This window comes from Rhineura floridana, chromosome 18 (genome assembly GCF_030035675.1).
Source record: "Rhineura floridana isolate rRhiFlo1 chromosome 18, rRhiFlo1.hap2, whole genome shotgun sequence".
In the NCBI taxonomy this organism is placed as follows: Eukaryota; Metazoa; Chordata; class Lepidosauria; order Squamata; family Rhineuridae; genus Rhineura; species Rhineura floridana.
Window position 1 is genome coordinate 8,444,881 of NC_084497.1, and position 27,983 is coordinate 8,472,863.

The 27,983-nt window shown below is 47.6% G+C and overlaps 1 protein-coding gene across 3 annotated transcripts; it reads left to right on the forward strand.

Moving 5' to 3' along the window:
- The first annotated feature begins 26 nt into the window (after positions 1 to 26).
- Positions 27 to 26,813, forward strand: FKBP8 (FKBP prolyl isomerase 8). 3 transcript variants are annotated; one of them, XM_061600988.1, is made up of 9 exons: positions 27 to 281; positions 15,710 to 16,044; positions 18,314 to 18,483; positions 19,750 to 19,838; positions 20,152 to 20,369; positions 21,657 to 21,829; positions 22,758 to 22,835; positions 23,723 to 23,860; positions 25,655 to 26,813. In XM_061600988.1, exons 2-9 carry the CDS (start codon positions 15,738 to 15,740, stop codon positions 25,739 to 25,741), a joined length of 1,260 nt encoding a protein of 419 aa, XP_061456972.1. In that variant the 5' UTR covers positions 27 to 281; positions 15,710 to 15,737; the 3' UTR covers positions 25,742 to 26,813. The 3 variants fall into 3 exon arrangements, with proteins under 3 accessions (XP_061456972.1, XP_061456971.1, XP_061456973.1); XM_061600987.1 differs by lacking the exon at positions 27 to 281 and adding an exon at positions 6,345 to 6,451; XM_061600989.1 differs by lacking the exon at positions 27 to 281 and adding an exon at positions 6,500 to 6,575.
- The last annotated feature ends 1,170 nt before the right edge of the window (positions 26,814 to 27,983 follow it).

Below are 27,983 nucleotides of genomic sequence, written 5' to 3' on the forward strand. Positions count from 1 at the left end.
CTGGCTGCCTCTCCTAGTAGGTGCGGCTGCAGGGCAGCGCCCCTGAGCATGTGCAGAGTGCAGAAATCCATATATAGCAAAGTAGGCATATGTTGCCACCCCCGGGCTTCTGGGCACGTACAGAGTGCATCCCCCCCCAACAGTAGGGTAGGGACAGTCTGCTCTCGCTTGGGTTTCTGGCCACGTGCAGAGTGTATTTTGCTATAGACAGCAAGGCAGGCACAAGTCGGTTCCCAGGGTTTCTGGGCACGTGCAGAATGTATTGCCCCATAGATAACAAGGTAAGCATATCCCCCCCCCGGGGCTCTGGCCATGTGCTGAGTGTATTTCTCCATAGATAACATAGTAGCCATATTTTGGCCCTCAGGGTTTCTAGGCACATGCAAATTGCATCCCCTCTCGGCAGCAGGCTAACAACAGTTTGCTCCCATGTGGGTTTCTGGCCACGTGCAGAGTGTATTTCTCCATATAGAGCAAGGTAGGTGCAAGTCGGTCCCCAGGGTTTCTGGGCACATGCAGAGCTTATTTCTACATAGACAACAAGGTAGGCACCAGTTGGTCCCCACGGTTTCTGGCCATGTGTGGAGTGTATTTGTCGATAAACAGCATAAATGTAAATGTACTGCTTTCAAGTCAATTCTGACTTATGGCGACCCTATGGATAAGGTTTTCATGAGGCTGAGAGGCAGTGAGTGGCCCAAGGGCTTAGCCTACTTGACAGGGCTGTATGTAAGGAGGATGAAATGTTCTTTTTTAGGTGCAGTTTTAATTGTGCTGCCTGTTTTATGCTGCTTTTAGCCTGGCCTTTTAAAAATTCTTTTTAGAAACTGAAATGTGACGGGAGGTATAAAATACTTAAAATTAAGAAAACAAAAATAAAACCACAATGCGGTTGATTTCTGAGAAGACAGTCATAGATTAGACTTGCAGATGAATCCACTCTCACTGCGCTGTGTCAAGAAATCCTTCCTTTTGTCTGTCCTGAATCTCTCAACATTCAGCTTCATTGGAAGTCCACGAATTTTAGTTTTACGAGAGAGAGAGAGAAAAAACTTTCCGCTGTGCACTCTCTCCGCACCATGCATCATTTTATGCGCTTCCATCATGTCGCCTCTGACTCGCCTTTGCTCGAACCTAAAAAGCCCCAAACGCTGCAGCCTTTCCTCCGAGGGGAGCTACTTGATCCTTCAGGTTGCCCTTTTCTGAACCTTTTCCAGCTCTACAATCTCCTTTTTGCGGTGAGGCGACCAGAACTGGGCAAAGTATTCCAAATATGGCCGCAGCATAGATTTGTCCAACGGCATTAGGATATCAGCAGCTTTATTTTCAATCCCTTTCCTAATGATCCCTCGCATCGAATTTGCCTTTTCCACAGCGGCCGCCCACTGGGTCGACATCCTCATCGAGCTGTCCGCTGCAACCCCAAGGTCTCATTCCTGGTCAGTCACCCCCTGCTTCAGTCCCTGTGAGAATATAAATGTGAAATTTATATATTTGTGTGTGTGTGTTCTGACTTTATGCTTGCTAATGCTGAAGCGCATTTGCCATTTTACTGCCCGTTCCCTCATTTTGGAGACCTTACAATCCTTTTTTTTGCTTTAACCACCCTGCCCGATTTGGCATCCTCAGCAAACTTGGTCCGGGATGATGGCAGATACATCAGCAGCAGCATCTGAGGCGCACCAGGTTGGCAAAAGCCTGTGTATTGCTGTTTAATGCAATGTATTCTGTTTCATTTGTATACCAGGTTTTTTTTATTAATTTTGCCCAGAGTTGTGAAATTAAAGTCTGGGGTGGGTGGGGGTGCGATACCGTGAGGAGGGGCCAGAATTCACCCACGTGTGTTAAATTTACAAGGGCGAGAGTCACATACTCTGAATCGCTGAGCAATTAATACATAGCCTGACTCCTGGGTTAAGTAATCTTTGGACACATCACGAGAAGACATGATTCATTAGAAAAGATAATAATGCTTGGAAAAACAGAAGGAAGTAGAAAAAGAGGAAGGCCAAACAAGAGATGGATTGATTCCATCAAGGAAGCCACAGACCTGAACTTACAAGATCTGAACGGGGTGATTCATGACAGATGCTCTTGGAGGTCGCTGATTCATAGGGTCGCCATAAGTCGTAATCGACTTGAAGGCACATAACAACAACAACCAGGATGTCAGAACTTGGCTTGTAGGATCAGGCCAATTATCATCATCCAGCATTTTCCACAAGGCATGCGAAGCTGAGAGCCCCCCTCTGAGGTCTGCTCTGCAGGCAGGTAGGCTGCAGCTGAACATGGGAGTTTCTGTTCGATTAGTTTCCATAATGAGTGTTGCCTTGCAAAATCAGCTTATAACCAGGTTCACTGGTTTCATGGACTCCCTGTAACCAGGGCATGATGGCAATCGCCTGCGTCTAGTAATCTGAGTTAGACTTCCTCTGTAAATGGAGGTTCTACCTCCGTCTCATGGCAGTGGAGCAGGGATGGGGAACCTGGCACCCTCCAGATGTTGCTGGACTCCTGCCTCCCATCAGCCCCAGACGGCATAGCCGCACTTTTAATATTATTTTTAAATTGCTTGGTGAATGTCAGAAGAATTTAGTTTTAGTTTCAGCTGATTGTTCAAATGCCATTTTTATGCAGTGGGTACGCACAGCCCTTTTTATTTATTTATTAAATTTCTTTGTTGCTTTTCCTACAAAAGTGAACCCCAAACGACTTACAAGCTACAAAAAAAAAAAGTTAAAACTGGTATAAAAACCTTAAACCAAAGTTAAAAACACATTAAATATATCAGCGGTGGAACCACCCAGCCCCTAAAAGAGGCTACAGCTTCAAAATCATGTAGCGTGTCAGATGCCCCACCTGCACACTTTTGGGAGGTGGGCACCTCCTATAGACAGAGCATCTATAAAACATTTTCTCTTGGGAGGTCGTTGCATTAAGATTAGCCAATGGAACCTGGTTACTTTTGTCAGGGGCTGGTGTTGATGGGCCTGTTGCTTTTCACCGCAGTGCCCATTTTGATAGGCTCTCCTGATGAAAAGCCAGCATGTCTGTGTCTCTCGCATCCACATCGACAGCAGGCTTGCAGGCCAACTGCAAAACCCCGAAATCTCCCTTTGCTTGCAAGACAGAAAGCCCTTTTAACATGCCACAAAACTCTGTGTTCTTAATCCAGGTAACAAACAGCTGACTGCTTGTTCTCATTTAGAACATGCTAAAGCACCGTGGGGAGGAGAGCCTGGCTGGGAGTCCAGAGGCTGCGAGTTCAAATCCCTGCTTGTGTCTCAAGGGCCGGCTAAAGATCACTCCCAAAGTGAGTGGCTCAGGGGTGACGTGCCCTGCCACCTGTGCAGCCGTGGGCAAGCGACATAGTCCCAAGGAGCCCAGATGCCCCCAGCTGGCAGTTGCGGACCAGGAAGGGGCTGGCTTGTGCAGCTGTGGCAAGCTGAGCAGGCCCTGGCCAGCTGGGGAGGACTAGCCTCAGAGGGAGGCAATGAGAAACCCCCTCTGGATACCGCTTACCAGGAAAACCCTATTCATAGGGTCGCCATAAGTCGGGATCGACTTGACGGCAGTCCATTTCCATTCAAAACTTTAAAGCACATGGTTTCCCGCACAAGAATCATGGGAACTATAGTTTACCCCGCACAGAGCTGCAGTTCTCAGCACCTTTTAAGTTTCTAGGATTCTTTGGGTGGGGTGGGGGTGAGTGAAATGTGCTTTAATGTTTTTATGCTATGCTTGGTTGTTGTGATGTGCCTCCAAGTCGATTACGACTTAGGGCGACCCTACGAATCAGCAACCTCCAAGAGCATCTGTCGTGAGCCACCCTGATCAGATCTTGTACGTTCAGGTCTGTGGCTTCCTTGGTGGAATCAATCCATCTCTTGTTTGGCCTTCCTCTTTTTCTACTCCCTTCTGTTTTCCCCAGCATCATTGTCTTTTCCAGTGAATCATGTCTTCTCATTATGTGTCCAAAGTATGATAACCTCAGTTTCATCATTTTAGCTTCTAGTGATAGTTCTGGTTTAATTTGTTCTGACACCCAATTATTTGTCTTTTTTGCGGTTCATGGTATCCGCAAAGCTCTCCTCCAACACCACATTTCAAATGGGTTGATTTTTCTCTTATCTGCTTTTTTCACTGTCCATCTTTCACATCCATACATAGAGATCGGGAATACCGTGGTCTGAATGATCCTGACTTTGGTGTTCAGTGATACATCTTTGCATTTGAGGACCTTTTGTAGTTCTCTCATAGTTGCCCTCCCCAGTCCTAGCCTTCTTCTGATTTCTTGACTATTGCCTCCATTTTGGTTAATGACTGTGCCGAGCTATTGATAATCCTTGACAAGTTCAATGTCCTCATTGTCAACTTTAAAGTTACATAAATCTTCTGTTGTCATTACTTTAGTCTTTTTGACAGTCAGCTGTAGTCCTGCTTTTGTGCTTTCCTCTTTCACTTTCATCAGCATTCGTTTCAAATCATAACTGGTTTCTGCTAAGAGTATGGTATCGTCTGCATATCTTAAATTATTGATATTTCTCCATCCAATTTTCACACCTCCTTCATCTTGGTCCAGTCCTGCTTTGATATGTTCTGCGTACAGATTAAACAAATAGGATGATAAAAGACAGCCCTGTCTCACACCCTTTCCGATTGGCAACCAATCGGTTTCTCCATATTCTGTCCTTACAGTAGCCTCTTGTCCAGAGTATAGGTTGCACATCAGGACAATCAGATGCTGTGGCACCCCCATTTCTTTTAAAGCATTCCATAGGCTCCCATGATCTACACAGTCAAAGGCTTTGCTGTAATCTATAAAGCACAGGGTGATTTTCTTCTGAAATTCCTTGGTCTGCTCCATTATCCAGCGTATATTTGCAATATGATCTCTGGTGCCTCTTCCCTTTCTAAATCGAGCTTCGACACCTGGCATTTCTTGCTCCATATATGGTAAGAGCCTTTGTTGTAGAATCATGAGCATTACTTTACTTGCAGGGGATATTACGGCAACAGTTTGATAATTATTGCATTCCCTGGGGTCCCCTTTCTTTGGAATTGGGATGTATATTGAACGCTTCCAGTCTGTGGGCCATTGTTTTGTTGACAAATCTTAGTCAAAATCTGGACAGATTCAGTTTTTTTGCCCAGCATCTAAAGATAGATAATGATGGTGCCAGGCGTGCCTTCCTGGGGAGAGTGTTCCACAAATGGGGGGCTGTCACTGAGAAGGCCTGTTTTTTATTTTATTTTTATTTTTATTTATTCGATTTCTTAGTCGCTCATCTGGCTGGCTACCCAGCCACTCTGAGCGACGTACAAAGCAAAAAACATATAAAACATCAAAAACACCAAACACTAAGCAAGAAAGCTAAACAATAACATAAAAACTAATTCAGTTACAATAAGGCTTCTCATCTGTATAGTCCAAAATGTGCGCCTTCAGATGGAAACTCGTGATGTGAGTCTTCCCACCCTTCCACAAAGACCGGTGTGGGTGATAGTCCATATGCAAGACCGAAAAACAACACCCCCTCTTGATCTCAGCATCCAACATCCAGTACATTCTCATGTTGCACCCCTCCACACCTCTTTTGGAGGGGGCTCATGAAGAAGGGCCTCCGAGGCCGAGCACAGGGTCCGGTACATATAGGGAGAAGTAGTAGTTGCCACTGTAGTTACTGAGGAAGTTGCAGGAGGCTCTTTGCTTTCTGGGGAAGTAGCGCTGGCCATGGTAGTCACTTTGGAAATGGCAGGAGTCTCTGTGCTTTCTGGGGAAGTGATGGCCGTGGTACTCGGCGATGAAATTGTAGGAGGTGCCGTGCTTTCTGGGGAAGTAGTGGTGGCCGTGGTAGTCACTGAGGAAGTTGTAGAAGTCTCTCAGCCCTTGAGGTATTGGGGTCCTGAGCCACATAAGGCTTTATAGGACAAAACAAGCCCTTTCGACTGGGCCCAGAAACAAATTGGCAGCCATTGCTCAGAATTTGAGAAATGAAACTTTCAAAAGTGCCCCTGGGCTACCTTTGGCAAGAAAGGAGGATGTTAAATAAATGAATAAATAAAATGTAAAAAGCCACACAAAATGAGAGCACATCAATAAAATCAAAATGCTAAGTCGATGTTGATATGCATAAGGCATATTTCCACTGTGCTCCCTGCCCCAGTTTGATTTGACAGCTACTGATCCAGTGTGTTGCATTTTTTTTGATGCAATAATAATGATGCCTGTATTTAAAATTTAAAATGCCACCTGTTCTTAATGTTCCCTGAGCTCCTGTCCCTTTAAGAGGTCCCTGTTGCAAACTGGAGGGGGGGCGGAGCGGAGGTTAGACTTCCAGGCTCTGACGAGCAGGCCGGGCAGCCTATGGAATTGGCTTCCTGTTGTCAGCTGAGCCAGTCTGGGGGCACTGAGGGGGCTGGGCTGGGAGAGGAAGCATTCCTGGCCCAGGTGAGTGTGTGGCAAGCAAGCAAGCTGTATTGGGGGGTATTAATGGGGGTGTCTTGGAGCAATGCAACTGGGATTTGCATGGGATTTGCAGCCTGGGGAGGCTCAAGCTTTCTCCCCTTGTTTTGTGAGTGTGCGTGAGCATGTTGCGTTTGCGATTTGCACCTGGGCCTGGGAGCTGGTTTGAACTCTGCACTCCCAAAGGGAGCTGGTGCAAAGTACAGGGGCTGATCTTGGCAAGCTGTGGATGTTGGATGTTTGTGGTTGGAGATTTGTTGTTTTGGCTTGGCTGTCCAGTGTGAGAGGGGTTGGGAGTAAGAAGGGTTCGGATCCCTAACCCTTTTGGAGCCCCTCCCAAGGAGATCTGCGTTGTGGGGAGGGTGGTTTTGAAGAGGCCAGGCCACATCGCCTCACGAAACTTGCTTTCAAACCCATCGCAACTCTTGTTTCCTCTTTATGCTGTTGTTGTTCAGGCGCAACTCATTTTTTCTTTCTTTCTACATACTGTTGCTTGTGAGCCTTGCGGGGCAGATTTCCCCTGGCGCAAGTTTTCCTAGATCATGCCCGAGCTTGGTCTGAACAATCCCTGAAAAGCGTCTGCTGTGATCAGCTTTCTAGTCCTCAAGATGCCACAGGGTTCTCAGTGGGTGGCGCTTTTCTACACCTGGTTTCTCTATGTGCATACTTCATTTTGTGGCCTAAGTATGCTTACTTCGAAATCAGCCCATGCTACGGTGTGTGTTATGGGGAATTAGTTGCTAAAATACGGGCTAGGTGCAATCCTAAAGTAGTTTACAAAGAAGCCAGTTTCCCTGGATTCCTTGGGGCTTGCTTCAGAGTAAAACCTGCTTTTTGGATCAGGCTGTTGGATTGCAGCCAGCTCACTTTTCCATGTGCTGTTTCTATGGGTCAGAATGCATTAATGATAATGATGGTATGTTGTTGTTATGAAAGGGCAGGATAAAAAATTGTTTCCAGTTATCTGAATGTTCAGATCGAAACACTGATCCTTAACAGCCCTTTGAGGTATTAGAGTGGGTGGTGGTGTTAGACCTGGAGCTGGACAGAGAGTAGCTTGGTTAAGATTACTTGGTGAGTTCAGCCATGGCAGAGGTGAGATTCGAACCAGTGACTTTCTGACTGATTGCTCAGTTCCTTGCCTTTTTTTTTTGGCATAGCACCCTTCAATGTGTTACTATCTCCTCTTGCGTTTGTGCTCACTCGAGGGCAGATAATGAGTCTCTTGTTCAGACTTGGAAAAAGACACTCACGCAAGGCACTAGTCCACAGTGTACCTTTGCCAGCTCAATTGTTGGCCTAAACAGTTGTCCAGCCTTTTCCTGTCACCTGGAGAAAACGAGGGCCAGTTTATCATCTTGCTTTTATTTCAGGTCGCTTCTTTTGTTCCCTTTCCTCACATAAACAGCTATTACTTATGGGATTATGGTTTCTTTGTGCCATAAAGGCAGCAGTTCTGCCTGGTACTTCAACTGTTCGCCCTCCTCTTCTCAGTGGTTTCTACCCATTATCTGATTCTTCTGAGGTAGACTGCCCCTGGATGTGGACGTTCCATTGGCTCTCGTGGCTAATATGTGCCAAGTCAGACGCCGCATCCTTGTTGCTTGCGCCCAGTTCAGGGGTCTAGGGAAAGGGCCGTACCTCAGTTGCAGAGCACCTGCATTGCATGCAGAAGGTGCCAGGTTCAGTCTTGAGAAACTCCCTGCCCTGAAACCCTGGAGAGCTGCTGCTGCCAGCCAGTGTATGCAACACTGAGGTGGATGGACCAAAGGTCTAACATGGTATAAGGCAGCTTCCTGTTTAAATCAGCTCTTTCTTTTTCCCCGGAACCCTGAGGACTGGAGTCTTCACTATGTTTAAGGAAAGGACCACAGCTCCATGGCTGAGCATCCGCCTTGCATGCGCGAGGTCTCAGGTTCGATCCCCAATAGCATCTCCAGTCAGTGTAGACAAAACACCCTGCCATCTCTCGACCATGTAGCCTAAGACCCCAGGCAGCTGCCTAATGCTGAGTCAGACCGCCGGTCAACCTAGCTCAGAACTGTCAACACTAACCGGCAGCGGCTCTTCAGGTTTTCAGGCGGGGAGTCTTTTTCCCAGCCCTGCCTGGAGATGCCATCGGGGATCAGATCTGGCACCTTCTGCATGCATGGTTAGGTGCTCTAACCACTGAGCAACGCCCATTCCCACAGGGAGTTCCGCAGGTTAATACCATATTGCACAAACAGCAGCCTCTTGTTGTTTGTGCTGTGGATCTGTTGACGGCGAAGGCAGAGCCGAGGAGGTTGAGAAGGGTCAGCGTGGGATGATCCTGGCTCTTGTCAGCTGGGACAAGTGCTTGTGTATAGATTTGGAAGGCATGCAAATGTCTGAAGGTTAGGGAAGTTTGATCCAAAAAAACCTACATCTCGGAATGAAACCTATGAATAAGCAGATTTATTATAATCATCAACCCCCAAAGGCAGCTGGATAGCCACTTGTCAAGTATGCTTTAACTTGGATTCCTGTGTTGAGCACGGGGTTGGACTTGATGGCCTTAAATGCCCCTTCTAACTCTACTATTCTATGATAGTCGTTTATGGTGTATCCAACTACGTTTTACTCAAGCGGAGATCCACTGAAATTAATGAACCTAAGTTTAGTCATGTCTACTCTTAACTCTAGATACAACTAATTATCATTATTATTTTCTAATTTACTGTTTTCCCCCCCAAAAATGGGTCACTGGGTCATAGAGTCATAGGTACATTTAAAGCACACAACTTCTTCCAAAAACTCCTGGGAACTGTAGTTTGCCCCTCACAGAAGCACAGTTCCCTGCACCCTTAAGAAACTATAGCTCCCAGGAGTCTTTGGGAGGAAGCCATGGGTTTTAAATGTATGGTTGCACGCAGTTTCATAGTTGCATACTTGGGAGTAGATCCACCAAAATTAACAGCCATGCAACTTAGATCTATTACTTTCAGGGGGTCTACTCTGAGTTGAACCTAGTTAGCAACAACCCATTAATTTATTTTTCTTCATCTTTTTGGCTGAGCAGCTCTCAAAGAAGTGAGTGGTTATCTGTTTTAAAATACAACCACATCACAACAGTGGCAACAAATTTTGAGTTAAATAATCACATTGGCGTTTTGGGGGTGGGAATTCTGGCATTTGTGAGTCTTAGAGCCGCTAGAGGCCTAGATCCAAACCTCTGCTTAGAGCCAAAACTGGCTAGGTGACTTTCATCCAGGGACATTCTGTCTCTCTGCTTAACCTATCTCACAGGGTTGGCGTCAGGATAAAACGAGGGTGTTAAAAGTCTTATTGATTTTAAAAATGGTTGCCTTTTGAAAAAATCCTGTTGGGTTGGTGTGGCTACTCTGCGAAGGTCCCGTAGCCCGTCCAGCCAGTTGTTAAGTGGTAGGTCACGCCCCAGCTAAACCTGTTTTCCTGGCACAGTTTTCATCCTCCGGGCTGGGGTGTTTTTGCTTCTGGGGAGGGCTGGCAATGGTTTCTCTAACCTTAAGTGTTGGGCAAATGTGAAATCCTCACTCGTCTGCTTCAGATGCTTTGGGATGACCAAATGCAAAGGCATTTCTACACCCCCCTTATTTTTTTTTAAAAAAGAGAGATTTATCAAAAAAGGAGCGAAGGAACCATAAGCTAGGAAGCGCTCCATTATCAGCGCTGTGGTTTGATGTGTTTTTAAATGTTGTCATTATAACATTCATGCAGACCCGGCCAAAAAAAAAAAATCACACTGGCTGTCTTTGTGCTCCAGTGAGATTTCCAGTGGAAGGATGGGGTAACTTTATCCCCCAGACACCATTTTTTGTCTCGTGTTGTTAGCCCAAGTGGGTTTGACATTACAAAGCACCCACTTATTCAGAGGAGGTATAATTTTTCTGAGCAGTAAACGCTGGTCCCTTCTCTGTGCAAATTGAGCAACCAACACCATGACTGCTCCTTTAAAAAGCTTTGATTTTTATTTTCCATTTCAAACAACGCAAACTATGTTTTAATGCAAAAGTAAAATGTTATGAAAACATTGCAAACTGTGTACAAAAACTTTATTAAACCTGAGAAATGACATGAATGGTCTTGTGGGGTAATTTTTAACCCCATTAATAAACTTGCAAAAAAACCAACAACCCTCACCCTTAATCAGAAAAACATCCCTAAACAACATTTTGTGCCAACCTGATGACATTCCCCCCCAGACAGCAAATTTCCATTGTGCTGTGCTCCTGGCAAAGGTACCTCCTGCACCTGTTGCAATGTTTGCTATCCTGTGCCCTAACGCCACTGGGGAAGTGCCTTTTTTTGCTGGAAGATGCTTCAGGTAGAGATGGAAGTTGCACTTCATGGCCAAAAGAACAGATGATGCATCCTGGATGGCTGGGTTTAGATAAGGTGGATCTACAGTTCACTACAGAATCATACTCAAAGAGTGCTTCTCAATGTTCCTTCTCAAACTGGGGGGAGGTAACGAGTGGGGCTCAGTCCTGGGCCCAGTGCTCTTCAACATTGTTATTAATGACTTGGATGAGGAGATGCAGCGAATGCTTACCAGATTTGCAGAGGATACAAAATTGGAAGGGATAGCTAATACCCTGGAAGACAGAAACATAATTCAAAGGGATCTTGATAGGCTGCAGCACTGGACTGAAGACAGAATGAAATTTAACAGGGATAACTTCAAAGTCCTACCCTTCAGGAAACCAAATGCACAGTTATAAGGTGGGGGATACTTGGCTCAGCAATACTACCCGCACAAAGGATCTTGGAATTGTTGTTGATCACAAGCTGAATATGAGCCAACAGTTGCGATGTAGCTGCAAAAAAGGCGAATGCTTTTCAGGCTGCATTAACAAAAGTATAGTTTCCAAATTGCGTGAAGTATTGGTTCCACTCTATTCAGCACCGGTTAGGCCTTATCTTGAGTACTGCGACCAGTTCTGGACACGGCACTTTAGGAAGTATGCAGACAAACCGGAACGGATTCAGAGGAGGGCAACAAGGATTATCAGGGGACCGGAAACAAAGCCCTATGAGAAGAGTCTGAAAGAACTGGGCCTGTTTAGCCATGAGAAGAGGGGGAGATAAGATAGCACTCTTCAAGTCCTTGAAAGGTTGCCACACTAAGGAGGGCCAGGATCTCTTCTCGATTGTCCCAGCGTGCAGGACACGGAGGAATGGGTTCAAGTGACAGGAAGCCAGATTTCGACTGGACATCAGGAAAAACTTCCTAACTGTTAGAGCGGTACGACAGTGGACCCAATGACCTCGGGAGGTAGTGGGCTGTCCAACGCTGGAGGCATTCAAGAGGCAGCTAGACAGCCCCTTGTCAGGGATGCTTTAAGTTGGATTCCTGCACTGAGCAGGGGGATGGACTTGATGGCCTTATAGGTCCCTTCCAACTCTACCATTCTATGATTTTCTGAACAACAACAGTGCAACTAAGCTGGGCTTCCTGTGTGACTCCAGGCTGCTCGCCAACATAGATGTGGCCATTCAGAGGGAATGATCTCATGGCATCAGAAGCACCACCATACCTTAATGCCATATTTCACTGCCATGCCGGGCATGTACTGCTTGAAGGGGCATCGGTCCCTAAATGCAACTAGCTGCTCATCCATAGTTACGTCTGTGCCTGAAGAAGCCGCTGAACAAACATATTCCAAATGTCATGAAAGCTGCCAGTTTATCAGTGGCCTTGCGTTCCTCTCCAGTGGCGTTATCAGCAAAGTGCATGTACTTTCTGACGGCACGGAATCTCTTTAAGAGTCATCGTTGTCCTGTAGAAGGGGCGCCCTGTGGCCTCTTGTCGGGAATGGAACAGCCCTGCAAGAATCCCCAGTCCTGTATTCACCCTCAGCTGACTATGAGCCAACAGTGTGATGTAGCTGCAAAAAAGGCAAATGCTTTTTAGGCTGCATTACCAGAAGTATAGTTTCCAAATTGCATGAAGTATTAGTTCCCCTCTATTCGGCACTGGTTAGGCCTCATCTTGAGTTCCGGACACCACACGTTAAGAAAGATGCAGACAAACTGGAACAAGTTCAGAGGAGGGCAACGAGGATGATCAGGGGACTGGAAACAAAGCCCTATGAGGAGAGACTGAAAGAACTGGGCATGTTTAGCCTGGAGAAGAGAAGACTGAGGGGAGCACTTTTCAAGTCCTTGAAAGGTTTCCACACAGAAGAAAACCAGGATCTCTTCTCGATCATCCCAGAGTGCAGGACACAGAATAATGGGCTCAAGTGTGGTGCCGAGACACTTCCTGCATGGCTAGGTGGCTTTCGTTCCCTTTTCGGAAGGCACGCTCAACCTCCCTGTTGGTTGATTGACAAGAGAACGTCCTGCGCAACGAAGACTTCAGAAGTCTCCATCAAGGCCTGTTTCACGTGGCGTTGGCCCTGAGCGTTCTCTGATAGCGCCCCTGGTTGTTGTGCTGAAGGTGTCCTCCAGGCTGTTCCGTCATTTTGTCTGATCACATCACTGTCTGTGGTTTCTGGCTGCTCTTCTTGGAGAGGCTCTGCTGCGTGGGGCCTTGCGCCCTCCATCTTTCCTCCCCTCCACGAGCATGCCCTTGAGAATACCTCATGAAGGAGAAAGGAGGGGGCCATTTCTCTTGGCCCCTGCGCTTCGAAAGGCAGCCCGTCACTGCTGGACGAAGTGGAGGGCTTTTCTGCAGAAGAAGGATAGTCGTTTCCTGCACAGCTTCCCGTGTCTGGCACACAGTCCTCATTGTTGCTCGCTCACTCCTAGGCCTGTCGCACTGCCCATGTGCGGCCTTGGCCTTCCTTGCTCTCTGTAAAATGAATGGAAACTGCTTCACTATACTTAGTTGCTTGTTGTTTTATGCAAGGTGATGGTGATCCAGAAAAGTGCCCTGGGCATTTCACAGCACACCCTTCCAGCTCATCCTGCTTGGGTGGCATGAAGTGGAACAAAATACTGACTTTTTGCTGAACATTTCACAATTTCATACCCTCCAGTTCGCTTCGGCAAAGAGAGGAGTTTACAATCCTCTTTCAACTAGCCTTTTAAGTAGAAACCTTATCCCATTCTGCGTCTGTTGGAATTGCTTTTTAAGTTGTTTTTAAAGATGTTTGGTTTTAATATGTTTTTAAGGATGTTTTGTTGTAATGTGTTTATAGTGCTATTGGTTATGGAAGATGGGGTTAGATGGGGAGAAGCACAATGAGACATTGGAGAATATGTTGTAAATATTGTTATAACTGCTATGTTATTATGTTATGTATATTATTGAGATATATTCTCTACTTATGTTTATTTAAAATGTGATGCATTGTTTTTCCTTTTAATTGTACCAATATGAATTGTATATTATATATAGTATATTGAATGTTATCTTGTAAACTGCCCAGAAAGCTTTGGCTATGGGGCAGTATAGAAATTTAATAAATAATAATAAATTTTAAAGCCTGTTTTTATGTTTTTAGTGCTTTGGTTTGCCTCCCTGGGCTCCTGCTGGGAGGAAGGGCGGGATATCAATCTAATAAATAAATGACAAATAATCCCCACCAGTTTCAAAATAAAATTTAACTTTGCTTGTAGAAGCAGCAAAGCCTGTGTCCTTCCTTCCTTGGCCGTCTCATGCTCAGCAAATGCAGCCTTCCTTTGCCGTTTGCTCATCCTCTGTCACTGTGAAGGAAGTTTGTAAGCAATTCCAAAGGCGGGGAGGGGGAAATTGGACTCCGGTGCAATTGGATATGGGCACGGTAGTTCTGGGAAAACTGGAATCGGGCTCTATCTGCAAAGGACAGCAGCTTGTGATGATGCCAAACAAGGAACGCCTCCACTCTCACCAGGGGCGCTGTCGAACAAGATCGTCTGCGAATGGTTCGCTCCTTGTTCCCCCAACAAAAGCAGCTAGACTGGAGAGGACTAGGTCAAGAGCCTTTTTTGTAGTGGCTCCTTCGCTATGGAATGCCTTGTCAACTGACCTCCGCCAGGCACCCTCCTTGCTGTGTTTGCGACGGGCCTTGAAGACTTGGCTCTTTACCCAGGCTGAGCAGGGGACTTAGGTCATTTGCAGTTCTAGGGGTAGTTTTAATCTTTTGCTTATGTTTTTATGGATTGTATTTGTATTTTATTGTACGTCGCCTAGAGTGGCAGGGTAATCCCTACCAGATGGGCGACTAACAAATTTCATAAATAAAAAAAAATTTTGTTTGTTCAAGCTCGTGGGTTGATTTCAACTAGGAATACAGGAAGCTGCCTTATACTGTGTCCATCTAGCTCAATACTGTCTGCACGGACTGACAGCGGATGTCCAGGCTTTCAGGCAGGGGGTCTCCCAGCCCTACCTAGAGATGCCATTGAGGACTGAACCTGTGACCCTCGAGGCATGTGCAGCCGCTGAGCTACACCCCAGGTTTTACTCAGAGGGGGCACACTGAAATCAATGGACCTCACGTAGTCATGCTCATTAATTTCAGTGGATAAAAGTTAGTTGGATTCCGCCCCATGTGTTTAGAAATGATGGGGTATCAATGCATTTCTCGGGGTGGTTTCTTGTTTCCAGAAGGAAAACAGTCAGTGGTAACTGCCTGAAATTTGGGGACGTCCAGGTTAACATTTGTGACAATGTCCTAGGGGGCCTCCCGGTAGGTCTACTTATGTGTAAATTACACAAAGAGAAATTCACCTGGGGTCCAGATGTACCCCAGAACTCTGCACGATTAACCGGCTTTAATAGATAAATAAATAGCAGCCTTGTTCAGTGTCCTTCTAGGCAAGCCCTCTCTCTCTCCTGACCTCAGTCCTTCCACCTGCAATATGGGTGTAAAAATGCTCAGCCGCTGTGACAGAACAGAGCTTGGACAAGTTTTTTAAACTACAACTCCCATCAGCCCCAGCAAGCATGGCCACTGGATTGGGCTGATGGGAGTTGTAGTTCAAAAAAGTAACTTTTCCAAGCTCTGTGACAGAAGTATCACCACTACTGTATATATTATTAATATAACATTCTGCCCCCCCCCCGGAAAATATTTATCTCCTAGGAATTTAGGAAATCTACTCTGAGTACAAATCAGTTTGATACGACTCTATACTTTTTCTCTCTCTTCCAAAACGAGGGCCGATTCAGACGAGTTATGGGGCAGACCCCACGCTGTTGCTGCCCACCCCGCCCCCTCTCTCCCCCGCTGGCATCCCGGTTCTGTGGTGACCCCTGTGGGGTGCCCTTCTCACTCATCTCTTCCTCTTCTCCCCTGCACTTCTCTTTTTCAGCCGGCCTGATCAGTTGCCCGCAGGCACCATGGCTTCCGGAGGGGACTATCTGGACGACATCTCTCCGGACTGGGCCGGCACCAGCCTCGTAGACCTCACCTCGCCTGAGCTGGTGAAAAGCAGCACCTCCATGCTGGACAGTGGGGAAGATTTTGAAGTCCTCAATAATGATGATGCTGAAGAGGAAGAAGACGGGGACTTGAGTGGCCTGCCCCCACTGGAGGACGTCCCTGCCGGCGGGGTCAAGGACAGCAGGCAAGGACCGGCCTGTGAGCTCCCTGCCCCAGAAGAGTCCAAGGCGACGGAAGAGGCACGAGAGTGGCTGGATGTATTAGGTGAGAGGCTGTTTTTAGTTTCTGACCCATCCCTGTGGTCTGTGCCTTTTAACAGCCGTGTGACAGGCAGAAGTTCAGTGGGTGCAGGTGCAGACCCAAATGCATCTCTCCCTTTCTTCCCACTTCTACTTTTTCCTCACCCCCTATACTAAAATAATTGTGAAAAATCATTTAGGTAGGAACATAGGGAGTCGCCGTATACAGAGTCAGACTGTTGGTCCGTCTAGCACAACGTTGTCTGCGCTGATTGGCAGCAGCTCTCATAGAATCATAGAATAGTAGAGTTTAAAGGGGCCATCTAGTCCAGCCCCCTGCTCAATGCAGGAATCCAGGTTAAAGCATCCCCGACAGGTGGCTGTCCAGCTGCCTCTTGAAGGCCTCCATGGTTGGAGAGTCCACCACCTCCCGAGGTCATTGGTTCCATTCTCATACCACTCTAATAGCTAGGACATTTTCCCTGATGTTCAGTTGAAATCTGGCTTTCTGTAACTTGAGCCCATTTTTCCGTGTCCTGCACTCTGGGACAATTGAGAACAGATCCTGGCCCTCCTCTGTGTGGCAACCTTTCCAGGACTTGAAGAGTGCTATCATATCTCCCCTCAGCCTTCTCTTCTCCGGGCTAAACATGCCCAGTTCTTTCAGTCTCTCCTCCCAGGGTTTTCTCTGGGGTTTCAGACAGGATTCTGTCCAAACCTTACCTGGAGATGCCATTGGGGATTGAGCCTGGAACTTCCTGTGTGCCACGCAGATGCTCCACCACTGAGTTGCAGCCCTTCTTTTTTAGAAAGTTTTAGAGACATACACAACCAGGGGCCCTGCAACAAAATGGTGCAGCGTGAAATGCTGCTGTGCAGGGGCCAATTCCATTCCCTCTGTTGCCCACCCTCCCCTCTACTGTCTCTTAGCATGCTCAGTGTAGGCACAGAATGCTCAGTCTTCATTGGGCTGTTTTGGTAGTGATGGGTTTTGGATGGGGGAAGAGAGACATATTGTGCCAAATTCCAATTGCATTAAGATTTTGGATTGTCCCGTTGACTTCTATGGCAGCTCTCTCTTCTGTCCCTCTCTCCTTTTTTATATCTATGGGTCTCTTTGTCCCTCCCCTTTCCCCATCCTCTCCATTCCATCCCCCCCCCCAGTTTTTCTTCTTCCTCCCAATCAGACATTCCATGGCTATTGAGGAGGGGTGCTGTTCTCTCCTTAGGGTTTTTTGCCCTTAATATTTGTCTGTAGGGAGGGGTGTTTGTGGCAGGTAACAATTCAGAGCTGGGTCACAAATGTAGCTCCCAATTTCCTCCTTGCCACTGCAAATAAACACAACAAAGTTCTCCATATTAAATAGCAAAAAGCATAAAAAATCATTAGGAGTGCAACTAAATTCGCAAGAAATATATGTCTGTGTGCGCGCGCCACTTTGGCTGTGAAACAAACAGCACTTGCACCCTGAACATGGGAAATAGAAGAAACATTGATTCATATCCAGCCTTCCTTCCGAGGGCCGGGATGGGTAAGCTGTGGCCCTCCAGATGTTGCTGGACCCCCAGATTGTAGGAACAAATTCTGAACAATGGGTCCCAGAACCTTGTGCTGATTTCTGAATGAATGTTTTTACACACCAGTATCTACTGGATAGCTGCAACTGCTTTATTTGATATTTACAAATCAGTTCCTGCCCCAAGATTGGTGAACTCACGCTGAAAGGATATCGTAACTAAACAGGCCACTGAAGACGGCTAAGAAGCTGAAACGGGTTTGGCATGTGTTCATCCAGAAAATCTACTGAGGAATAGCCAATGTGGTTACATCAGCAGTGCAAACAATATTAACTATTGATTGGACCACATGCACAACCATAGTTTATGCGCTACATATAAATATGCATACATGAAGTGTGCCATATGTCCGCACTTATGTCCAAACATTTGATCTATGTATGGTTCTTGTCCAGAATTCAGCTTGTCACTTGTTTACTTTTTTTCATGTTTGTATTTTGTATTTTATATTTACTTTATAATGTATATTTTCTGTTGCGAAATGCATGCATGTTTGTGTCGTCAATCTTCCCGCTATGTTAGGTTTTTATTTCTTTATAATCTTATTTGCAGAGTTAGCATCTTTTAAACCGTATTTGGAGTTTTTAATATGCAATAGCTCTCACACATTTGGGCACCCTTCAGTTGTGGTCTGAAGGCTGATGGGAGTTGGCACCCAGAGGCCATCAGGTCAAGGAAGGTGGCTTTTAATCAGATACTCTGGGTTCCTCCCCCAGGGAGCGGCTTGTTGAAAAAGAAAGTCGTTGTCCCAGGTCAGGGCCGGGAGAGTCGGCCAGTCAAGGGCCAGGATGTCACCGTACGGCTCAAAGCCATGTTGGAAGATGGCACGGTGGTAGAGGAGAATCCTGAGCTCACCTTCACATTAGGGGACTGTGATGTCATCCAGGTTAGTACTCATTGGGGGGGGATCAAGCCAAACAATGCTTTGTAGCCACCCACAGCAGCAAATATTCTAGCTATCCCACTTACCACAATGAGGACTGGAAACCGACTTTTTTCCCTGTTTAGAATTAAGGGAGACTCGGCTAGCACTCTGCGATCTATTTGCTTTAGGGCTGTTTGATGCCCACAGCGTAAGAGGCCGGGAAAAGGTTTTAAGAGTCACGCACAACCGTTTCAGACCTTGAAACTGTAGCTCAGTGGCAGAGTTTATGAGCCCGAGAACCAGAGTCCAAGGCAGGTGGAGCTGCAGATTAACCCAATCAGTTTATCTTCTCCACGTTGCCATGGTTTGGTGATTGTGAAGAGCTCTAAAAGGACCTCTCCAAATTGAGCAAACGGGCAGCGAGACGGCAAATGCGCTGCGGCGTAGACAAGTGCAAAGTGACGCACAGTGCGGAGGAAATGAATAAATTAAATTTCACACATGCGCTCATGGGGTCTGAGCAGATGGTGGCTGACCTTGGGATCGTGGTGGGTAGCTCGATGAGGATGTTGACCCAGTGTGCGGCAGCTGTGTAAAAGGCAAATGCCATGCTGGGCGTCATTAGGAAAGGTACTGAAAATAAAACTGCCGCTATGCTAATGTTGTTATATAAATCTATGATGTGGCCGCATTTGGAACACTGTGTACAGTTCTGGTCGCCTCCTATCAAAAAGGATATTGTAGAGCTGGAAAAGGTTCAGAAAAGGGCAAACTGAATGATCAAGGGGATGGAGCGACTCCCTTACGAGGAAAGGGGCTTTTCATTTTAGAGAAAAGGCGAGTCAGAGGCGACATGATAGAAGTGTATAAAATTATGCATGGCATGGGGAAAAAAATTCACCCTCTCTCACAACACTAGAACTGAAACTGGATGGTGTAAAACTCAGGACAGACCAAAAAAAAGTCCTTCTTCACATAGCACATAACTGAAACTATGGAATTTGCTACCACAGGAGGCAACCAACCTGGATGGTTTTTAAAAGGGATTAGATAAATCCATGGAGGGCAAGTCTGTCAATGGCTGTTACTCAGTGATACTAGTCGTTCGGGGTCATAAGTGGGGAGAGTCCTGCTGTTGCGCTCAGGTCCTGCCTGGGGGCTTTGCAGAAGAGGCACCCGGCTGGCCACTGTGAGAACAGGGTGCTGGACTAGATGGGCCCCCTTTTGGCCTGATCCAGCACTTCTTAAGCGTGCCAAAATCATCTCCTACCTTTCCCCCCTTTGCAGGCCCTGGATCTCTGCGTTCAGCTGATGGAGATGCGAGAGCGGGCACTTATCATTTCGGATGCGAAATATTGCTTTGGCTCACAGGGGAGGTATGTTGGGAAGTGGAGCCAGGCCCCGCTGGGCTGGTGGGAGGTCAGGTCTCTGAGGACAGAGGATCTGCTGAAGCTTGGCCTGTGGTCAGGGATGACTGGAGTTTCAGCCCCACAACATCCTCACCAGGCTGAGGATGCCTGAAGGGTGTAGGAAGCTGGGAACGTTCTCTCTACACTGGATCGATGGGGAGGGCTGGTGCTGTCCTCTGTTGGAAGCAGCGTGCTAGGCTAGATGGATTTTCAGTCTGGTTCCACAGTGCACTTCGCAGGCTTTTTACGAACGAGGCGTGTTCTCGATCTGTCTGACCAGGAGCCCGAACATCCCCCCCGACTCGTCCTTGGCCCTCGAAGTGGAGCTGCTGGTGGCACGGAATGCCCCCGATTTGGAACTCCTCAGCGGGAAGGAGAAAATTGAGCTGGCTAACCGGAAAAGGGAGCGCGGCAACTTCTACTACCAGCGAGCGGATTACATGCTGGCCATCAACTCCTACGACATCGCCCTGAAGATCGTCAGCTCCAGTTCAAAAGGTACCTGGCACCCGTAGGGCCATGCATCCTGGCCAACTATTGGAGGACTAGCAGCTTGATTCTCTTTGTTTTAAAACCAGAAAGTTTTGCATGTGAGATGCCAGGCACCCTGAGAGTGTGGCATAAAAATACATGATGATAATGTATTTCCCCCCTAAAATGTCCACCAACAACTAGAGCAGGAGTCACCAACCCTTTGCCCACTGTAGGCCCTCGAAGGAATGTGAGTTTTTGTATTTTTTTTTTAAAGTCTCCAGCTCTCCTAGAAAGAAAGTGATAGAGCAAAATGCACAGGTTCCTTTCTAAGTAATATACAGTAGGGCCCTGCTTCTCGGCGTTCCGCTAATATGGCACCAGTGGGGTGATCAGCTGGAGGGGGTCTGGAGCTCCCCGCTCTCCAGCTGATCTCACTGGAGGAGGGGAAGATCAACTGTAGAGCGCTATAGCTGACCTCCTCTTCTGGCACGATCAGACTTCTGTGTTGGATCTGATCGCGCCCAAGGAGGGGAAGATCAGCTGTAGTGCACTCCAGCTGATCTTCTTCTTCTCCTGCGCGATCAGCGGGTTAGATTCCAGACCGTTGCGCGCTACAGCTGGTCCGCTTTTCGGCGGGGGTCTGGAACCTAACCTGCCGTATGCGTGGGGCCCTACTGTACATGAACTGAGTCAGCCTGGTTGCTCCTGCCTGTCAGTGTTATTAACCAAAGGCCGAAAGGCAGAGCTGTGATCTATATAGTTAACGTACCGTACAATGGTGTTCGTGTCTACTCAGAAGTCTCTTTGTGTTTAATGGGACTCAACTTCCAGGTAAGTGGGTATAGGATGGCAGCTTAGGGTTGGCCTTTGGGAACGACAGGGCTCTTGCAACCTTTAACAGCTGTATGGCAGGCAGAAATTCAACAGGTCAAGCTTTTTCTAGTATGGAAACACAATTATGGGAAAATCTGTACCATGACTACTCTCTAATTTTGTGTTATGACCCCCGCCCCATAGCAGCCACTTTGAGTTATGGGGCACCCCCATGGCAGCCATTTTGTGGCTGGTGCCCCCAGCACTCTCCCAAAATTTGAAGCGTTGGTGACCACCAAGCTAGAGGGCCACAGGTTTTCCACCCTGATATTAGGGAGAGTTGCTGCTGTGTCTGATCTGAATCTCCGTCCTGTGTTGATATGGAATCCCCACCCCTTTGTAGGCAAAGACTCCGCCCCTTTCCAGGCGCTAACCCCGCCCTCTGCTGGTGCGGAATCCCCGCCCCTTTCCAGTAACTCTGCCTTCTATGTGCTGCAGTGGACTTCAGCCGGGAGGAGGAGGCGGAGCTGGTCGAGGTGGAGATGAAATGCCTGAACAATTTGGCTGCGTCCCAGCTTAAACTGGACCATTATGAGGCAGCCCTGCGGTCTTGCAACCAAGTGTTGGAACAACAGCCCGACAACATTAAGGCGCTTTTCCGGAAGGGAAAGGTATGGGACAAGCTGAGGGGGGCAGCGAGCCTAACTTGGGGGGCTGACTTGAATGAATGAATGAATGAAACTTTATTTTTACCCCGCCCTTTTTCCAAACTGGAAAACTACATGTAGTTAAAAACATACAATTAAGATACAATTAAACTATACGCAACCTTAAAACCATGAAACAGGCACTTAAAATACTAAAAAACAATTTAAAATAATACAAATAATAGCATAAAACAAACCTTGTAGAGCCCAATCCTAAACACCTTCTATATTTATTATTACATGCATGTCACACCTATCTTCCAAGGAGGCGCCCACACTTTCCCCCCTCTTCGTCTTTATCCTCACAACAACCCTGTGAGGTAGGTTAGGCTGAGAGAGAGAGAGAGAGTGTGACTGGCCCAAGGTCACCCAGTGAACTTCATGTCCGAGTGGGGGTTTGAACCCGGGTCTCCAGAAGACGGGCATGGGTGCACTCCCAGAAGCTGGCATAATGAAACCAGTTGGTAATAATTACCAAGTTAAAACGAGAGACAAAAAATGGTAATGGGAGAATATTTTACACTCCAGGACATATATTTTTGATATACTGCATAAGAAGTTGCCTTACACAGAGTCAGACTCAGTATTGTCTACACTGACTGGCAGCAATGCCTCTCCTGGGTTTCAGAGACAGGGCGTCTCTCCAGCCCTACCTGGAGTTGCTGGGGATCAAACCTGGGACCTTCTGCGTGCAAAGCAGGGGCTCTCCCACTGAGCTGGGGCCCTTCCCAGCTTCACCAGGCGGGCCCTGTGAGGCATCCGTCAGGGCTCTTAGTTCTTAACAGTAACAGGGATGTAATGCTAAGAGGCTTCCCCCCCCCTAAATATATATATATATATATCTGCAAAACGATGTGGGTGAAAAGAAGGATTTTTGGCTGTTCTTTTCCAGGTCCTGGCCCAGCAAGGCGAATACAGAGAGGCCATCCCCATCTTGAAAGCCGCTTTGAAGCTGGAGCCATCTAATAAGGTGAGCATCCGAGTCGCACCTGCTGCGGGGTCTTGAACTGGGCGATTGTCTGTGGCTGGCAGCCAGATGTTTGGGCATGCATTGCCACCTCCAGATGTGGTTGCCTCTGGCTTGGATGGTTTTTCATAGAATTGTAGAGTTAGATAGGGACCGTTTGAGGGCATCTAATCCAACCCCTTGCTCAAAGCAGGGTATCTCTGCTGGGAGAAAACGCCACCCCCTAAGTCATTACCACCACCCATTTCCCCCCTTCCTTACCACCCAAATAAAATTAAGCCTAAAGCCTAGGTTCCTTCTCCCTATCCCATCTTGTGGCAGCGAGTTCCATAAGCTTATCCAGGTATGTATGCATGCATAATTTTAATTAGCCAGTTGAGTCCAGAGTGCATTTTCTTGAAGACTAGAAACACACGGAAATTCACTGCAGCCTGGCTTTTTCCTGGATCTCTACACCTAGGAGAGCCTCCACAGGTTGTCATTTGGAGAGGTAGCAAATAAATTAATTTAGGGAAGTGGAGATGGTGGCAATAGTTTTAAGGTTTTAAAAAGGGATTTAAAACAAATCCCATGTAGGATAACAAGTCAATCAATAGATAAATATTGTCCGTTTCAGCAGGACTGTCCAGATACAGGATTTAGGCTGCAATCCGGTACATGTCTGAAGGTAGCTGAATGGACCCTCCATGATCAGCAGCAGTCTACCCCCAAATATCAGTTGCCGGGGAGCCACCACAGAGGAGGCTGGTTCCCCCCCCCTTTTTTTTTTAAAGACCGAGAGGCATCTTGATGGACTTTCTGGTGTGTTCCAGGACGTCTCCTCTTTGAACTTCTTCGCAAGGATGTTAAAACATGTCTGCCATTTTCTCACTTCCCCCCCCCCCCACCAGACGATCCACACGGAGCTCTCGAAGCTGGCGAAAAAGCACGCTGACCAAAAGAATGTGGAGACAGAAATGTACCGTAAGATGCTGGGGAATCCAGAGTCCAGCAGCCCCAAGTCCAAGTGCAAAGACAAGTCATCGCGGGTAAGTCACAAACAGTCAGGGGAAGGGGGTCGCCGATGTGATCTACTGTATATTGAACAGTGCCCCATGGTGGTCGGGAGAGTCTCTGGCACCGATTGGCTGAGCCAGCGGGATCTACACACAGCCGTGAACGTCCCTGGAAGCCCATAAAGGTTGGGAAAATTGTTGCCTTTGAGATATTGCTGTACTATACCAGGCGACTATGTCTGGTGGGATGGAAGTTTTCCCCATTCCTGATTTAAGAAGAGGCATTCCCTCTCAGCAGGGAATGCCTCTTCTCAATAGAGGCATTCTTCCATCTCATGCATGCAGTAAGGAATGGTGCTTCTTAGAGCAGAGAAGGGGGAACATATGTGGCCTTCCAGATGTTGCTGGACTCCATCGTTCCTGAGTGTTGGGCTATGCTGGCTGCGGGGAGTTGGAGCAATCTTGTATCAGTCTCTCTCTTTGTCACTAATCTACTTCTCAGGGTTGTTGTGAGTATAAAATGAAAGGATTGTGGAAAGAGAAACCGTACCTTCCCCCTTGAGCTCCCTGGTGGAAGGGTAAGATAACAAAAACAATAACTAAATTAAAATAAAGTCGTCTTCGTTGTTGAAAGAATTGTAGAGTCAATGGGTGGCCCTGGTGGTCATCTAGTCCAACCTCCTGCAGAATGCAGGGTCCGCAATATTGGATGCAGCTGCAATACAGCATCCCTGACCAGCCTCTGCATAAAATACCTCCAGCAAAGAGTTCCTGTCACTTCCCAAGGCAGGCCTCTTCCACTGTCAAACAGCTCTTTGCCATTAGGAAGCTTTCCTCCTAATATTCAGCTGAAATCTCCCTCCTTGCAATCCCCAGCCATTTTTCGTTCTGCTCCCTCTGGAGCAACAGGGAACGATTCTGCCCTGTCTTCTGCACGGCCTTAAAGCCCCTCTTGTCCAGGTTGAACACTTCCACTTGTTTCTGAGCAGACTTGGGTCTGAGACCCCTCGCCCTGCGGCGGGATCAGTGTGAAGGGGGCCCATCCAGTCCGGCCTCCTGTCCTCACAGTGGCCAATCAGAGGCTGCTGAGAAGCTCACAAGCATGGCGGGGAGGCAAGAGCCCTTTCCACCTGTTGTTCCCCTGGTATTCAGAGGTAGACTGCCTCCGGTCGTGGAGGCAGCATACAGCCATCATGGCTAGTAGCTGTAGCCATTAAATGAACCTAAGAACAGCCCTGCAGAGGAGGCCCATCTAGTCCAGCATCCTGTTCTCACAGCGGTCAACCAGATGCCCCAAAAGGGAGACCCACAAGCAGGACCTGAGCGCAAGAGCAGCTCTCCCCACTTCCCAGCAACGGATATTCAGAGATATGTACTGCCTCTGACTGTGGAGGGTAGCCATCGTGGCTAGTAGCCGCTAAAAGAGCTTTTCCCTCCAACATGGATTTGTCTAATTCTCTTTTAAAGCCATCCAGGTTGGTGGCTATCACTACACTTCTTGGGAGTGGATCCCATAGTTTTAACTGGGTGCTGCAGTTGGTTTTGGGACGTGAAATCTGAATGACTCCCGTTTACCTCCAAAAGCATTTCTCTTGCGTAACAGTGATGTTGTCTTTGATTTTGATTTTTTTTTTGGTGTCTAAATAAAGGAGTGGCGTAACATAAAATATATCAAAATGTATGCTCCTTCCCTAACAGGAGTTTGCAATACACTTTTTAAAAACTCTGCATTTTATTATTTGAGCGCATGTAACCGCATTCTTTTCGCTTGGCAGTGTGACGTTGTTTTTGATGATGATGATTTATGAGATCTTCTCTCCTTCCCAGTCGATTCCGTGGAAGTGGCTGTTTGGCGCCACCGCTGTCGCACTAGGAGGCGTGGCCTTGTCCGTCATCATAGCAGCCAGGAACTAGCCCCGTCTGTGAGTGGGAACTGTGAGGCGCCCGATCTGAAGACCAGCTGCCCCTTTTATCTATGCCCCCCCCGCACCGTGCACCTGGCCCTCGATGACTGGTACGCAGTTCCGGACTGTGAGTTGGGGGGGCGGCAGCCATTTTTAGTTGACGCAGAACGCCAATGAACCACTTTGCAGGAGATGCCCCCGTGCCAGGGGATGGATGGAGAATGTTGGGGGGGGGGGTTGCGCTGTGACTGCAAGGATGGAATAACAGGAACGCAAAAGGACCTGAATGTTGCTGGTATCTTTTTTTTTAGCAGGAAAATTGGGCTGTGCTGAATGTTTCACTCTTTTAACATGTCTCCCACCCACCCCAGTGCCCTTTTGGTTCTTAATTTTTGTTTCAGGGTGGGATTCACAAGGAAAAAAGGGAAGCCAGTGGGTTGCCGGGAGAAGGTACACTGAAACGGACTTCTGCAGTGAGACAGGGTTTTGTGCGGGGGGGGGGGGTTGGCTTTAGTTCAGGTGCAAAGAACCGAAGCGGCTGTTTTGTTTAGGACTTTTTGAGAGTCGCTCCAGGGGCCGTCCCAACGGCTCCCCCTCCTTCAAAACCTTAGAAAGGCCTCTATCCAGGCAGGCCTGACGCGCTCACAGCTGTGGATCTGGACCCTGTTTTCTGGCTCGACTGAATGCCGGCGTACATGCCGGGCGCCTTGCCCTTTCCTCTGGGTGTCCGCCCACAGCACGCTTTTGGCCAGGGGAGGAGAGTGCAGGTGGGCGTTATCTCCCCCCATCATCTGCTCGAGGCCAAACGATGGGGGCAAGGCGGCCATCAATTCCTGCTTCCCAGTTTTGCCCACAACTCTTCCTCGCCCCTGTATCCTTCCTGCTGCCTGCCTTACGACGGCATTCTTGGCTACCCGAACGCCAGCCACTCTGGCTTCACCCGGATAGCGCCCTCCCCCGGCAAGATGGTACATCATTTATTATTATTAATAGTACTTTGGCCTCTGTCAGGTTTTCAACTGTGAACACCAACTACCCCCCACCCCATTCTCTAATAAAGCAAATCTCTCAGCAGTGGACAACTTCATTCCTGAAGCCATTTATTTTTACCTTTATGTTATTTTTTATTTATTAAATTTATATCCTGCCCATCCTCCCAGGAGGAGCCCAGGGTGGCAAACAAGAACACCAAAAGCACTTTGGAACATCTTGAAAACCAAAGCCTTGAAAAAATATTAAAACAAAGCACCTTTTAAAAACATCTTAAAAAACAAATTCCAGACGCAGACTAGGATAAGGTCTCTATTTAAAAGGCTTGTTGAAAGAGGAGGGTCTTCAGTAGGTGCCGAACAGATGACAGAGATGGCGCCTGTCTCGTGTTTAAAATATTTTAAATGCTTGCGGGGTTTTATGTAAAACTTCAGGGCCCAGCAGTGAATAAATATGGAGGCTGACAAGGGCTTGAGGGAGGGAGCAGCTGTGGTCATCTTCCTCGGTATATTTTAAAACATGGGTGAGAATCTGCAGCCTGCGGGTTGAATGTGGCCCTCCAGATCCTTTCTGCTTGGCCCTCAGGACCTTTCCCTGGCCCCACAATCTTTCCAAAGTGCTTTTGCCTTGCTGGAAAGTGTCCTTGAACTGTGATAAAACTTGTTTGCCTAGATGATGATGATTATTACATTTATAATCCACTTTTCCCCCCAAGTAGCTCAACGTGATGTACAAAAGTGGCTCTCTGTATCCTGATTTTATCCTCACAACAACCCTGTGAGGTAGGTTAGGCTGAGAGATGGTGACTGGCCCAAGGTCACCCAGTGAGCTTCATGGTCAAGTGGGGATTTGAACCCTGGCCCCAACATAGGAATATAGGAAGCAGCCTCATACTGAGTCAGACCATTGGCCCATGCAGCTCAGTACTGCCTACACTGACTGGCAGCAGCTCTCCAGGGGTTCAGGTGGGGAGTCTCTCCCAGCCCTTCCTCAAAGGTCCCAGTCTCTAACCACTAGACCACACTGGCTCCATAGAGCTGCAGCCATGTAGAGGGGTGTGGGTGTGTGTACCTTGTGGCTGGAATGTATCTAGCAAAGAGTCACTTGCCTGTGCTTCTCCACCCACTGTTGCCTCTGGCCCTCCCACCCATGCCGTGTGGCCCCTGAAAGGTTGCCCCCGAGGGGCTTGCCCAGGGCTGATTTTTAAAAAGGGGGAGGGGGTGTTTTAAAAGTCGGAGAATACACAACTCTGTTCCATGGAA